Source organism: Nannospalax galili, unplaced genomic scaffold, assembly GCF_000622305.1.
Source record: "Nannospalax galili isolate Female #2095 unplaced genomic scaffold, S.galili_v1.0 scaffold5092, whole genome shotgun sequence".
NCBI lineage: Eukaryota > Metazoa > Chordata > Mammalia > Rodentia > Spalacidae > Nannospalax > Nannospalax galili.
Window position 1 is genome coordinate 5,243 of NW_008330358.1, and position 11,684 is coordinate 16,926.

At 39.1% G+C, this 11,684-nt stretch overlaps 1 protein-coding gene across 2 annotated transcripts in view; it reads right to left on the reverse strand.

Annotated features, from left to right (window-relative positions):
• Positions 1 to 462: 462 nt before the first annotated feature.
• LOC108489988 (proprotein convertase subtilisin/kexin type 5) overlaps positions 463 to 11,684 on the reverse strand; it is a 25,865-nt gene continuing 14,643 nt past the window's right edge. Inside the window, exons 4-6 of one of the 2 annotated variants that reach the window (XM_008847229.2) lie at positions 9,193 to 9,336; positions 4,820 to 4,922; positions 463 to 648 (exon numbers count right to left, since the gene is read on the reverse strand). In XM_008847229.2, the coding sequence (XP_008845451.2) occupies positions 510 to 648; positions 4,820 to 4,922; positions 9,193 to 9,336 (386 nt within the window). In that variant the 3' untranslated portion in view covers positions 463 to 509. Of the gene's footprint in view, positions 649 to 1,001; positions 1,707 to 4,819; positions 4,923 to 9,192; positions 9,337 to 11,684 lie in introns of those variants that run through there. The other variant, XM_029570503.1, reaches the window with a different exon arrangement.

Here is an 11,684-nt window from a genome sequence, read left to right on the forward strand (position 1 = left end):
ACCAGCTTCCAGTAATGACCCTGGGCACTGAGGCTACTGAAGTTCCCTGGTAAATAAGGTTTCACAATGCTATCACAACCTGTTGCTGAGTAATTAAACATGTCTTGTATAACTGTAGGGAGGGCACTCACAGAAGCGTGCATCTGGATTCCTCTAGACTACCCGTTTTCCTAGGCTGATTTTACTCTGCAGCTTTCTGCTTTAATAAATCTTAGCTGTAATTACATCCCAAATGTTAAGAACACTCCTAGCAAATCACTGAATGGGGGGGTATCTCGAGGATCTTCTGATTCAGCTAGTTACAGGCACTTTTATGTAAAGCTTCTAAAGTATCTCTTAAATAAATTGACTGATATTAAGCAAAGCCCAGATTTCACACAAGAGGAATATGCTTCAAGGTTATTCAAATGAAAACCAAGGTCTTTTTCAAAATGCAAATATCTGAAATCAACTCACTGGTGTCCTGGTACGACCCATCGGGGCAGTGAACAACACAGCTGCTGGTTTCTTCATTCAGGATATCCATATTTGCAGGACAGGCACTGGTCACCATGGTTGCCAAAGCAAGACTCACAGTTGGGTGCACATTTCTGACACCGCTTTTTGTCAGCATGGTAGTGGCCAGGGGGGCAGGTGGAGACACAGATTCTGCATTACAGGATGGTAAGAGAAAAGGTTACTCATCAGCAACTCAGTCCTCAGCACTTGTGTAGGAAAGCTGAGAGCTGTCTTCAGCCTTCAGGTCAGTTTGCAACCAGGATGCCTATATCAAATCCAAAAGGCCAAATGGGTCTGGTAAAGCTTCTTCCTGTGCAGAGAGCAAAGGAGCAATGCAGCTAGACAGCATTACATCCAGCAAGCAAGGGTTTCTTGGTCCTATCATCTTCTAGTTAAGGTCCAGCTCTGTAAAACAAATGATGGCTTGACTTTGAGTCTCAGCAACAAGCTTATATTGCTGATCACAGGGAAACTATATGTGAATCACAACTTTATGGAAAAAAATCACTCTAAAAGGGGTTCTTTCAACTTTTAACTATAATTTGTTATATGGAGGCTGTGTGTGTACATGTGGGTAGATGTGGTATGTTCTTATCCAAATTAACATAAATATAATTTAAGTTTTGTTTCAGAAACTTTCTTCTGTTTAAAAAAAATAACTTCCTTATTTGTCTAAAACAGAAGACAGGGCTTTACTTATTTTTATTCAACAAATATTTATTGAGCGCCAATTAAAAATCAGACATTTTGGAAAAAAAATCATTTTGGAAGTACAATAGTCAACACAAACACTGAGGTGGCTAAGAGCCTTTTTCCTTGAGGAACTTAACTTCCAGCAAAGATTTAAACAGGAACCTGAGCATGGCCGGGTCTCTCTGGCTGCCTGAGCTATGAAGGCACCGTCTCTCAAATACATTTTTGCCTTCAATTGGAGGCAGCGGGTAGGCTGGGCTGGAAGGACACAGGGTAGGTCTGATGGGCTTTATGAGGTCAGGTACCATCGGGCATATCTGCATAGCCAGGCAGTAGCCAGGGCTTAAAGGTACAGGTCCATCGCCATGTCTAAAGTGGAAGAGTAAGAAAAGAGACCATTACCTTTGCCATTTTGTCCCCAACGTGGTCTGGCATGGTGGAGGATGTGGGAACCACCTGTCTGGTCCAGGCTCTGGCATTCTCAGGAAGGGCAAATACAACCAGTGCACAAAATACTAACGGGACAGAAATGACACAGAACTTCACCTAGATAGGATGGTGAGAACTAATACTTGAAAATTGCTAGGAGAGTTGGTTTTAATGTTCTCATCACAAAACTGATGCATATGTGAAAGTGTATGAGAGAATGCACGTTAGATAACTTTAATCATTGTATACTGCCTGCACATTTCAAGACATCATGTGGTATACCATAAATGTAAGTAAATTTTACTTGATAATCGAAAAAGACAAGTTATATGCACAGCTGGTATCATCTCATCACACCTTCAAATGTACCAGAAGACATCTGCAGTCATGACACACAGTCTGTCAACCTGACTGGACTGGGAATCGCCTAGGAGATAAACCTAAAATGTGCTTGTAAGAGTATTTTCCAGAGGTTTCATTGAGGACCCACACTAAATGTTGCAGCACCATGCCATGAACTTGGTTCCCAGACTGAACAAAAAGGAAAAAAAGGAGAAAGGAAGTTCAGCACCAGCATCACTATCTTCTGACTGTTGATGCAATGTGACGAGCTGCCTTACGTTCCCATCACCATGCCTTTACCATCAGATGGACTGTACCCAAAGTGTGAGTCAAGACTCTGTTCTTTAATTTGTTTTGACAGGTGTTTTGTCATAGCAAGGAGAAAAGTAAATAATGCAGAGAACTGACACTGAGAATGGGTTTATCTGCTGTGATAAATCTGACCATGTGGTTTGTAGGTTTACAGGAGGAATATGGAAGAATTTGGAGCTTCAGGCTAGAGAAGCCCTGAAATGCTTTAAGGAGAGCTTAAATGGACCATCCTGGCAGGAATTTAGAAGACCAGAATGCTGAGAAAAACACAGGCAATGGAGGTCCAGCTCATGAGGTTTCAGAGGGGAATAAGGACTGTATTCGGAACTGGGATAGAGGTCACTCATGTTATGAAGAATCTAATTAATTACATTCTCCCTGCATACTGAAAATTTGAGTGAGGCTCAGTTCAAAAGTAAAGGACTAAGTTGTTTGGCAGAGGAAATTTTAAGACAGCATAGCATCTAGGCTGTGGTATGGTCACTGCTTATTACTCTTTGTCAGATCCACGCTGAGGAAAATGTAGAAAAATACGGAAAATGTTAGGTCCAGTGAGGAAAGCAGAGGAAGAGAATTTAAAGCAACAAGCAAGGACAGAGGTGTAATTCCTAAAGAGATACTATCATTAAGGAGAAACCTTGAACTCTTTACTGAGACAATAGGAAAGGTGCCCTGAAGGTAAGATCACACCCATTAAATATTCTTACTTGTGAAAATGAGAGTCCATCTGAAAGGAGACAGACTGAACTGAGAATGCTGCTGAAGGGGTTCCTTGGTGAAAAAGCAACTGCTTATGTTCAACTGCCAAGGCAAGATGCCATTATACCTGTGGTAAATGGGGGTCAAACTACATTTCAAGCTCAGAGAAGAATTTGGCAGCATTGTCCACATGGTGCTGTTCTTTTAATTTTATTTTTTTTCAAGAAATACAGTATTATGGAGACTTGCAACAAGGTTCCAGAAAGTCATCCATGACATTCAAAGTAGGACAAGGTGAGGTTCTCTGCAAAATGGCCCTGAGAGGTATTGTGTGAATCTGTGAAGGTAAAGCCTAAGCTGCAATGGGGAGCTGAGGCTACTGGCGCCACCAGGACTATGAGATGTCCATGAAGGAAAGCTGCAAGCACTAAGCTCTACGAGAGAAGATATCCAGGTAGTAGAAGTTGAGGGGCTGGGATACAAGACTGTTGGAGCCCAAATGGTACCAAGAGTCTCAGACACCAGATATGGAGCTACAGGATTTGGTGTTTGCCCTACTAGGTTTTGGTCTTACTTTGGCCATAATTACATTTTCCTCTATGTCCCCATTCCTTTCTTTCGGAATGGGAATGTATATTTTATATCATTACATATTGGAAGCATGGAACATAGATTTTTATTTTATAGGGGATTACAGTTAAGAGTAAGCATGCAGCCAGGCATGGTGGCATATAACTTTAATCCCAGCGCTTGGGAGACAGAGGCAGGTAGATCTCTGTGAGATTGGGGATAGCCTGGTCTACACACTGAGTTCCAGACCAGTTAGGGCTACAAGGAAACCATGTCTCAAAAAATAAAAAGAGTCAATATGCAGAGACTTTGAAATTTTGAATAATTAGAACTGTTAAGGTTCTGAGAATTCTTATAGATGAACTGAACATATTTCACAGTATAACATGGTTTTAAGTCTTTGAGGATCAGGGGTGGAATATTATTAACAATGATATGTTTTGGTGCTAAGTTGACCAGAAGTAGACCTGTAATGGCTAAATTTCATTGTCAACCTGAATAGATCTGGAGTTGCCTAAGAGACACACCTCTGGCTGTGCCTTTGAGGGCATTTCTAGGGAAGTTTAACAAACAAAGATCTACTCTGAATGTAGGCCAGATTCCCAAACTAAATAAAAAAAAGAAAAGAAGAAAAAGCCAGCTACACACTGATGTTCACTGGTCTCTTTCCTCACTAAGGATGCATTGTGACTAGCTGCCTTAAGAAATGACTACCATGCTTTTCTATTCCACGATAGACTGTGTCTCTTCAATTAAGAGCAAAAATAAACTTTTACTTCCTCAAGTTGCTTTTGTCAGATCTTTTGTCACAGCAATGAGAATAGATTCCCAAACTAAATTAAAAAAAAAAAAAAAGAAAAAGAAAAAGCCAGCTACACACTGATGTTCACTGGTCTCTTTCCTCACTAAGGATGCATTGTGACTAGCTGCCTTAAGAAATGACTACCATGCTTTTCTATTCCATGATAGACTGTGTCTCTTCAATTAAGAGCAAAAATAAACTTTTACTTCCTCAAGTTGCTTTTGTCAGATCTTTTGTCACAGCAATGAGAAAATCTACATGCCAATTTTGCATTGTGTAACTCAGTATGGTTTTACCATCGTGAATGACATGGTCAGTGGGACTCAGCAGGTGCATCTTTGCTGTGCTTAGAGTTTTGTAGGGGGACCTGGGAAGATGATGATATCGAAGCATACTCTATGTGGTTGACCTTACCGGAATGCCAGGGGCACTTGTGTCATACTATGAGGAACTTGTAAGAATGTGGCCTCTTACCTGGTATTATTTTTCAGCTTATAGTAGTAGTGCAAACAGTCACTGCAGTGTTCTGGTCCTGGCCCGTCACAGCCAACTTCACTGCATTCAGGATCACAGGGACCTTTAGAAGTTGGAAAAAGAATATGATTCTAGTAGGTCAGTTTTATCCTGACTTTGGAATAGAATGATATTTTACTTCCTTGCCTCCCAGCAGCAACAATGTCTTAAAGATGGAGAAATAATGGTCATTGTAACTATAAGTCCAGAACTGAACTCTTGACTTTAACTGGCAAAACAGAGTTGCATAAGTGTCAAGAATGTAAACTGTAGGCATGGCCTGGTCTTCAAAACACATACAGCTGTTTTGGGAGAGAGAGCAAGTGCTTCAGTTTCAACTGAGCAGTGCCACTGTAGCAAATGGGGAAAAATCAACTGCAGTTGCTCAGCATAAAAATATGGTATTTACTGAAAAATGAAGTTATCTTGTTGACAAAAAGGTTATTATCCAACGCCTGGAGCAGATGGTGTGTCTTGTCCAAGATGAGTAAAGCCAGTGAGCACCTCTGAAATGCTGTGGTCATCAAAAAGCATTGTGGCATCTGGCACAAGCTGATCAGTATTGTCTTGGATCACAAAGCAGGTTCGGGATGTATAGGTGGTAGACTTAAACTTATGTTTTATCTAAAGACCAATGGACAACTCAGTAACAACAGAAATGAAATACAAATTCAAAACTAAACCAGCTTAAAGACTTCCATACCTGGAAGAAAGGCTCCTAATTTCTCTTCCTACATAGTCTTCGGAGTAGAATGAGGAAGAATGGACAGTAAGGAAACAGACAGCATGCTAGAAAGACAGGGCTATTTTGTGACTGATGAACAGCATCGTGACGGCCTGGGTTACGTAACGTACTTACATAAGTTTTTACTTTTTTCTGATCTACCTTTTGAGGTACTGGGTCTCACCATTTTCAAGTACTTTCCCACTAAAAATTCTTGTGATTTTAAATATAATAAAAATTTTCTGAAATATGCAAATGTAGGTTAAGGCATCAGAAGTGATTTGAATTCTACTTGCTTTAATCAAAATGACTACTGACCCTTCTAAATTCTCTTTTAGTCATTTTGGAACTATGTTCTATAATTATTAAATTACACAAACAGAAGATGTTAGAACTCAGGTAGAAGGACTTAGAAAAGATCTGGTAGTCATTTTGTTGATGAGAACACTGATTCTCTAAGCGTTAAAGTGGCTTTTCCAGTATGAGATGGCTTGGAGACTTGGGAACTAGCTATGTCCAGAGACTTGATTCAATTTGTCTTACAAAGAACAGAATCATGTACCTGAAATGATCTCGTGGTCTGAATGGAATAAGTCATTTCAAAATACTGAGGGCTTGAAATGTCTTCTTGATTAATTGCAAGAGTCTTTTGATAGTACTGTTTATTTCTATTTTCCTGAGGGCCTTAAATCAATTTTCATATCAAATTTCACAGCTAGTACAACTTGAGATTGCTTAGCTGTCCACCACTGTATACCAGGGAAGTGAAAATTGTGTGTGTGTATGTGTATGAGTTTAGTCTGCTGTGGGTCTCAAAGGCTTTGAGGGATCTGATAATGTCATCTCTGCTTCTAGTCAGGTTGGCTTCTAAATGAGGGTTGAAAAAAATAAAAAGAGCTGTGGGTCTCAAAGGCTTTGAGATTCAAAGAAACAGTATAGGGATCTGATAATGTCACCTCTGCTTCTAGTCAGGTTGGCTTCTAAATGAGGGTTGAAAAAAATAAAAAGGAATGACAGCTCCAAAGAAAATGAGTCATGGGTGGCCTTAAATTTTCATCAGATGATATTTTACAAGTATGAAAAACCGTAAAGTGTTTATTTGTGAAATATACCAAAGGGCTCTGAATGACAGGTTCACATGCTATGTTATTTATTTTATAATCTTGGCCTGTCCCAGATGCAGTCTAGCATTGTAAATTTCAGAATAATAATGAAATAAAATTGACTTTGTTTTCTTACAAATGCCAATATCAATGCTTTAGAGATGTAATAAGAAGAAACACAAAGATAAATTATTATGTTTGGAATTTTAACATCACCACTCAATCTGATTTAGAAATTCTCAAAACTGAGAAACGAGTAACAGGCTTCTAGTTAATAAAAATGGTGCATATAAACTGTAATGTGATGAGCTTAGAGCGAAACAAGACAAAAGCTGTCATACTCTAGCTCTGGTTAGTTCAGCTGATCTTTATTATCCAAGCATGCTGCTGGTTCTAGGATACTGCTTATTTAGAATTAAAGGAACTACGTGCACACTTGAGATACGCTGTTCATGTGATTAGTGAAGAATGTTTATTGTGGTTTCTAGAGAAGAATACCTGAACTGCAGGAACAAGACTCTGCTTATCTGAAAATATACATTCTACTTATGAACACTTCTCCAGCAGCCAAAGCTTTGTCCAGGCAATGTATCATAATTTAGAAGGACAGGATGCAGCTAGAAGTGGTAGCCCATGCAACAAGACAGGATTCAGAATTACAAATAAATAAACCATCTTGGAAAATTAACTCTAAAACACATATATGAAGGAGAAAATTGAACATATTCAGATATAAGAAAAAGTTGCAGTGAGAAATCAATCCCCTAAATACTAGCATGTACAACAAGAAAGTATGTAATAATTTCCACTACAGAAGCAACAAGGCCATAAATACTTAGGTATAATAACCAGAAGAAAATTATATAAAGTTAAAAGATTTCAGTTCAATGGGACATAGTCTGCTTTATGTGGAAAGACTTTACTATTGTAAAAACAAGTCTTCCCATGGGAATGTATGCAAATTCAAATTAATTTCAAATGGGAAATTAAAATGACTTAATAAATCATTTAAAAATTCATCCGAAGAATAGTAGGACAATGATTTCTATGAAAATGGGAAGCAGATGTGAGAAATATTAAAATACACTGTAAGGGTTGAAGGTACATCTGAGAGGTAGGACATGCTTAGAATGTGCCAGGCCCTAGGTTCAATCCCCAGCACAGAGAGGAGAGAAGGAAAGGGCAAGGGGGGAGGAGAAGAAAGAGAGTGAGAAAAAAAATCAAAATTAAAAAACAAGCATAGGTGGTATCAATTTAGGAATTATGACAATGATGAATTAGAAATGGTGGATTAGTAGAAATTCTGATATAAGAACTCATTATATTGTAATGAATGCATGATGGTTATAAAAGGAGAAACTATTCAACCATGAAAATTTGTTTGGAAAGTTTAAAGATAGTTTCAGTGTGCACTATATACAACAGACCAATCCAGATGAATTAAAGGCCAACTGGAGAGACCCAAAGAGATCGCTTAGACAAAGCATGAGACTATTTAGCTGATATTAAAGTCTCTAGTAGTGTTTTCTGTGAACAACATAGAACAAAGTAAAAATTCACACATGGCAAATGACAACTGAGTGTATATTTTCAGGAGTCATGAGACCGCATGAAAGACAGTCACTTACAGAGCTCATTAACTTCAGAAAGAATGCCTGCCACCTGGTAGAAAATGGGTAAAAGAGCTACAAGGGAAAACGTTTTGCTTTACTAGCAAGCACAGCTATAAACATTTTACAATATTCTCTGTTTTCTTCGTACTGTTCTTTCTAGTTAACGCTGGCAAGAATGGGTGCAGCAAGCACCATGGCTGCCTGGTGTGGTGATCGGCACAGCTGTCCAGATAGCACTGTGAAAGAATGCTTCCAAATCCTCAAACCCATTATTCCCTTTGCCACAGCAATCTCAGAACAGAATCCATCTGAAGAAATAGTTAGGGATGTATGCAAAGACTGTTGAATGCTGTTCATCTAAACCTGTTTAAAACAGTGTACAACTCTAAGCAATCTGTCTCAGATTACGGGCAAAACACATCATAGTATAATCATAGAATGAACTATATATGTAGATGCCACACACAGACATCTGAAGAGATGAGCTTATTAATAAACCAATACCCACGAGTATCTGGGGGACAGAAGAAAATAACTGAATATGGCTAGACATTGGGTATACTGCATTTTCTAGCAGATCTTTGAAGCATATTACATCATATCAATTACCTCACATGCTGAGAACCTGCTTGAGCATTGTTTTAAATTAATTATACTTTAAGTTAATTAATTTTTTATGTATATGAGTGTTATGCCTGCATGTGTGTAAGTACACCCATGTGGTGCAGTGCCCACAGAGGACAGAGAGGATATTGGAGCCTCTGGAACTGGAGTTATGGCTGGTTGTTAGCTGGGATCTGAACTCAGTTCTTCTGCAAGAACAGTTGGTGCTCTTAACCGCTGAGCCGTCTCTCCAGTCCCTGCCTGAGCATTCTTAAGCTGTGTCCAACTTACCTGCATAATCTTCTGCACCACAGTCATCTGTTGGGTCTTCAACTCGGCTGTAGCGGAAACGCTCCACCTTAGGAAATTTGTTCTTTGGGGAGTATGGCTGTATAGAGGTGCCATAGAAGACCAAAGACCATTCTTTCAATTTACCTTGAGAAATTGTAACAAAACCACAGCATGAACAAATAATAACTCATTAAATATTTCGCTTCTTTAAGTCCTCATACCAGAAAGAGCAACAGCAGAACCCTGGGATTGCTAGGAATTGTGCCCGATACAGGGCTATAAATGCATATTCCACATCATCTGCAGAATCAAATATTTAACAATTCAAGCACTATGCATTTACCGAGCACCCACAACAGGAAGAGTGGGAAATAAACATAACTGAGATGGCCCGATCAAGGGATGAATTTCAAGTTACAAGTATTAAGAGAATACCAGAATGTTTAAGAAGGCTTTGCTGCTCTAGGTACCAAAGTCTTACTTGAGATTTTTAGATTAAAAAATATATTTTATTTATTATTTTTATGTGTATGAGTGTATTGCTTGTGTGTATATAAATGCACCTCTGCTGCACAATGCCCACTGAGGTCATTAGAGGGTGTCGAATCCCTCGGAACTGGATTACGGATGATTGTTAGCCATTGTGTGAGTGCTGGGAACCAAACCTGGGTCCTCTACAAGAGCAGCCAGTGTTCTTAACTGCTGAGCCATTACTCCAGCTCCTTTTTAAAGATATTTTTATATCATCTGATGTGTTAATAAGTAAAACAATTCTTTGTTCTACCTAATTCCTGAATCGGCCACTCAATAACTGATCATACTTTTATGATTCTAAAGATGCTGCTACCTAATGTGATAGCCACTAGACATACTTAGCTGTTTAAATATAAATGAATTAAAAATAACTAAATTAAAAGTTTCAATTCCTTAAGATGGTACCCACATTTTAAGTGCTCCATGGAACTTGATAATAAATCCCATTATTGTAGAATGTTCTCCTGGGCAGTGATGGCTTTAAGTACCCCTTACTTACACTCCTGTAAGTTACCCCAATAAGCATATTGGTTCAGCAAGCTAGACTTGGGTGGAATTTTCTTTGGTCTTTTGTTAGGGCCCTCTCTCAGGAAAATAGATGTTTGCTCATTCTCTGTAGAAAATATACCATTTGCTAGCCTGGGAAAAATAAAAACTCAAATTCTTCTAAATGTACACTGCATTCACATAATCCAATACTCTTTTAATTTCATAATGAATAAATCTTTGTTTCGTTAATCAATTAATTAATTAATTGGATGTTTCTGTATGTGTGGGATGCTGTGAAGGTTAGAGGACAATTTGTGGGGGTCAGTTCTTTCCTTGGTGGATTCTAGGGATTGAACTCAGGAAGTCAAGCTTGGCAGCAAGCACATTTAGCCTACTGAGCCAGTCCCAAGTTTAATAATTAATTCGGGCTGCCATAAGTCTAGAACCATGGGTAATTCTGTGACACACTCAGCTTTTTCTGATATGTGCTGAGCTAGTAAAATGGGTTTATATGTGGTCTGCTCTTGGCCACCTTTTGTTTGGTAACGGACATGTTTTTTAACAAATGGGAGTTGGGGGGGTGCTCAAGGTCAGACTCCTAAGCAGCATGTGTTGAGCAGTGAGGAGTGCATGATCACTGGATGTAGGTGACTGTCTGATTCTGGGGGGAATCTTCCTTTCCTTAGGCCATCTGTTAGTATACTGATGGAACATATAACCCAGGACACCAGGCCATCCAGTTCTTGGATCACCTGAAAGCCTGGTTTATTTTGGTAAAAGTTTACCCTTATAAATCGCTCCCAACAGCACTGCCTCCAGGTTGATTATGTTCCCTTCGCCATGTTCCATAAGCCCACTATGGACATCCTCACTGGGCAATTCATCTCTAATTTTCCTTACTGGGTAACTTTATTTCTTCAGCATCTTTGCCATGATGCACATGGGCCATCAATTCTCTACAACGTTTTCTATTTGCTAAATTATGTAGATTTTTGAATCGATACTAAAACATGCTGTTAGGAAAATAGCTGTGAAAATACAGAATCCATCCTATTTGGTAACACATAAACAGTCTGCATGTTCCCCCTCTGTCCATCCATCCGCCCACCGCTCCTTCTCTTTCCCTCTCTTCCCATCTTCCTTCCTTCTACAGGGTGTAGCTCTATGATCCAGTCTGGCCTTGATCTTGCTGTGATTCTGCTGGGATTCCAGGTGTAAACCATCATCAACATGCCCAGCTAAACATTCTATAACTGCATATGATTCTACCAGAAAATTTGTCTAGAAAAATTTTATATGTCCAACTGAATTTTTAGCAGCTAAAGAAATCTCTTATGAATCAGAGACAAAGACACCTGCCATGGGATTGTGTGCTCTAGAGACAAGGAGAGAACTGGGTTCAAAGCCACCCAAAAATGGAAAAGACTCTGACTAAAGGTGTGACTCACCCTGAAATGAAAGAGTAGAAA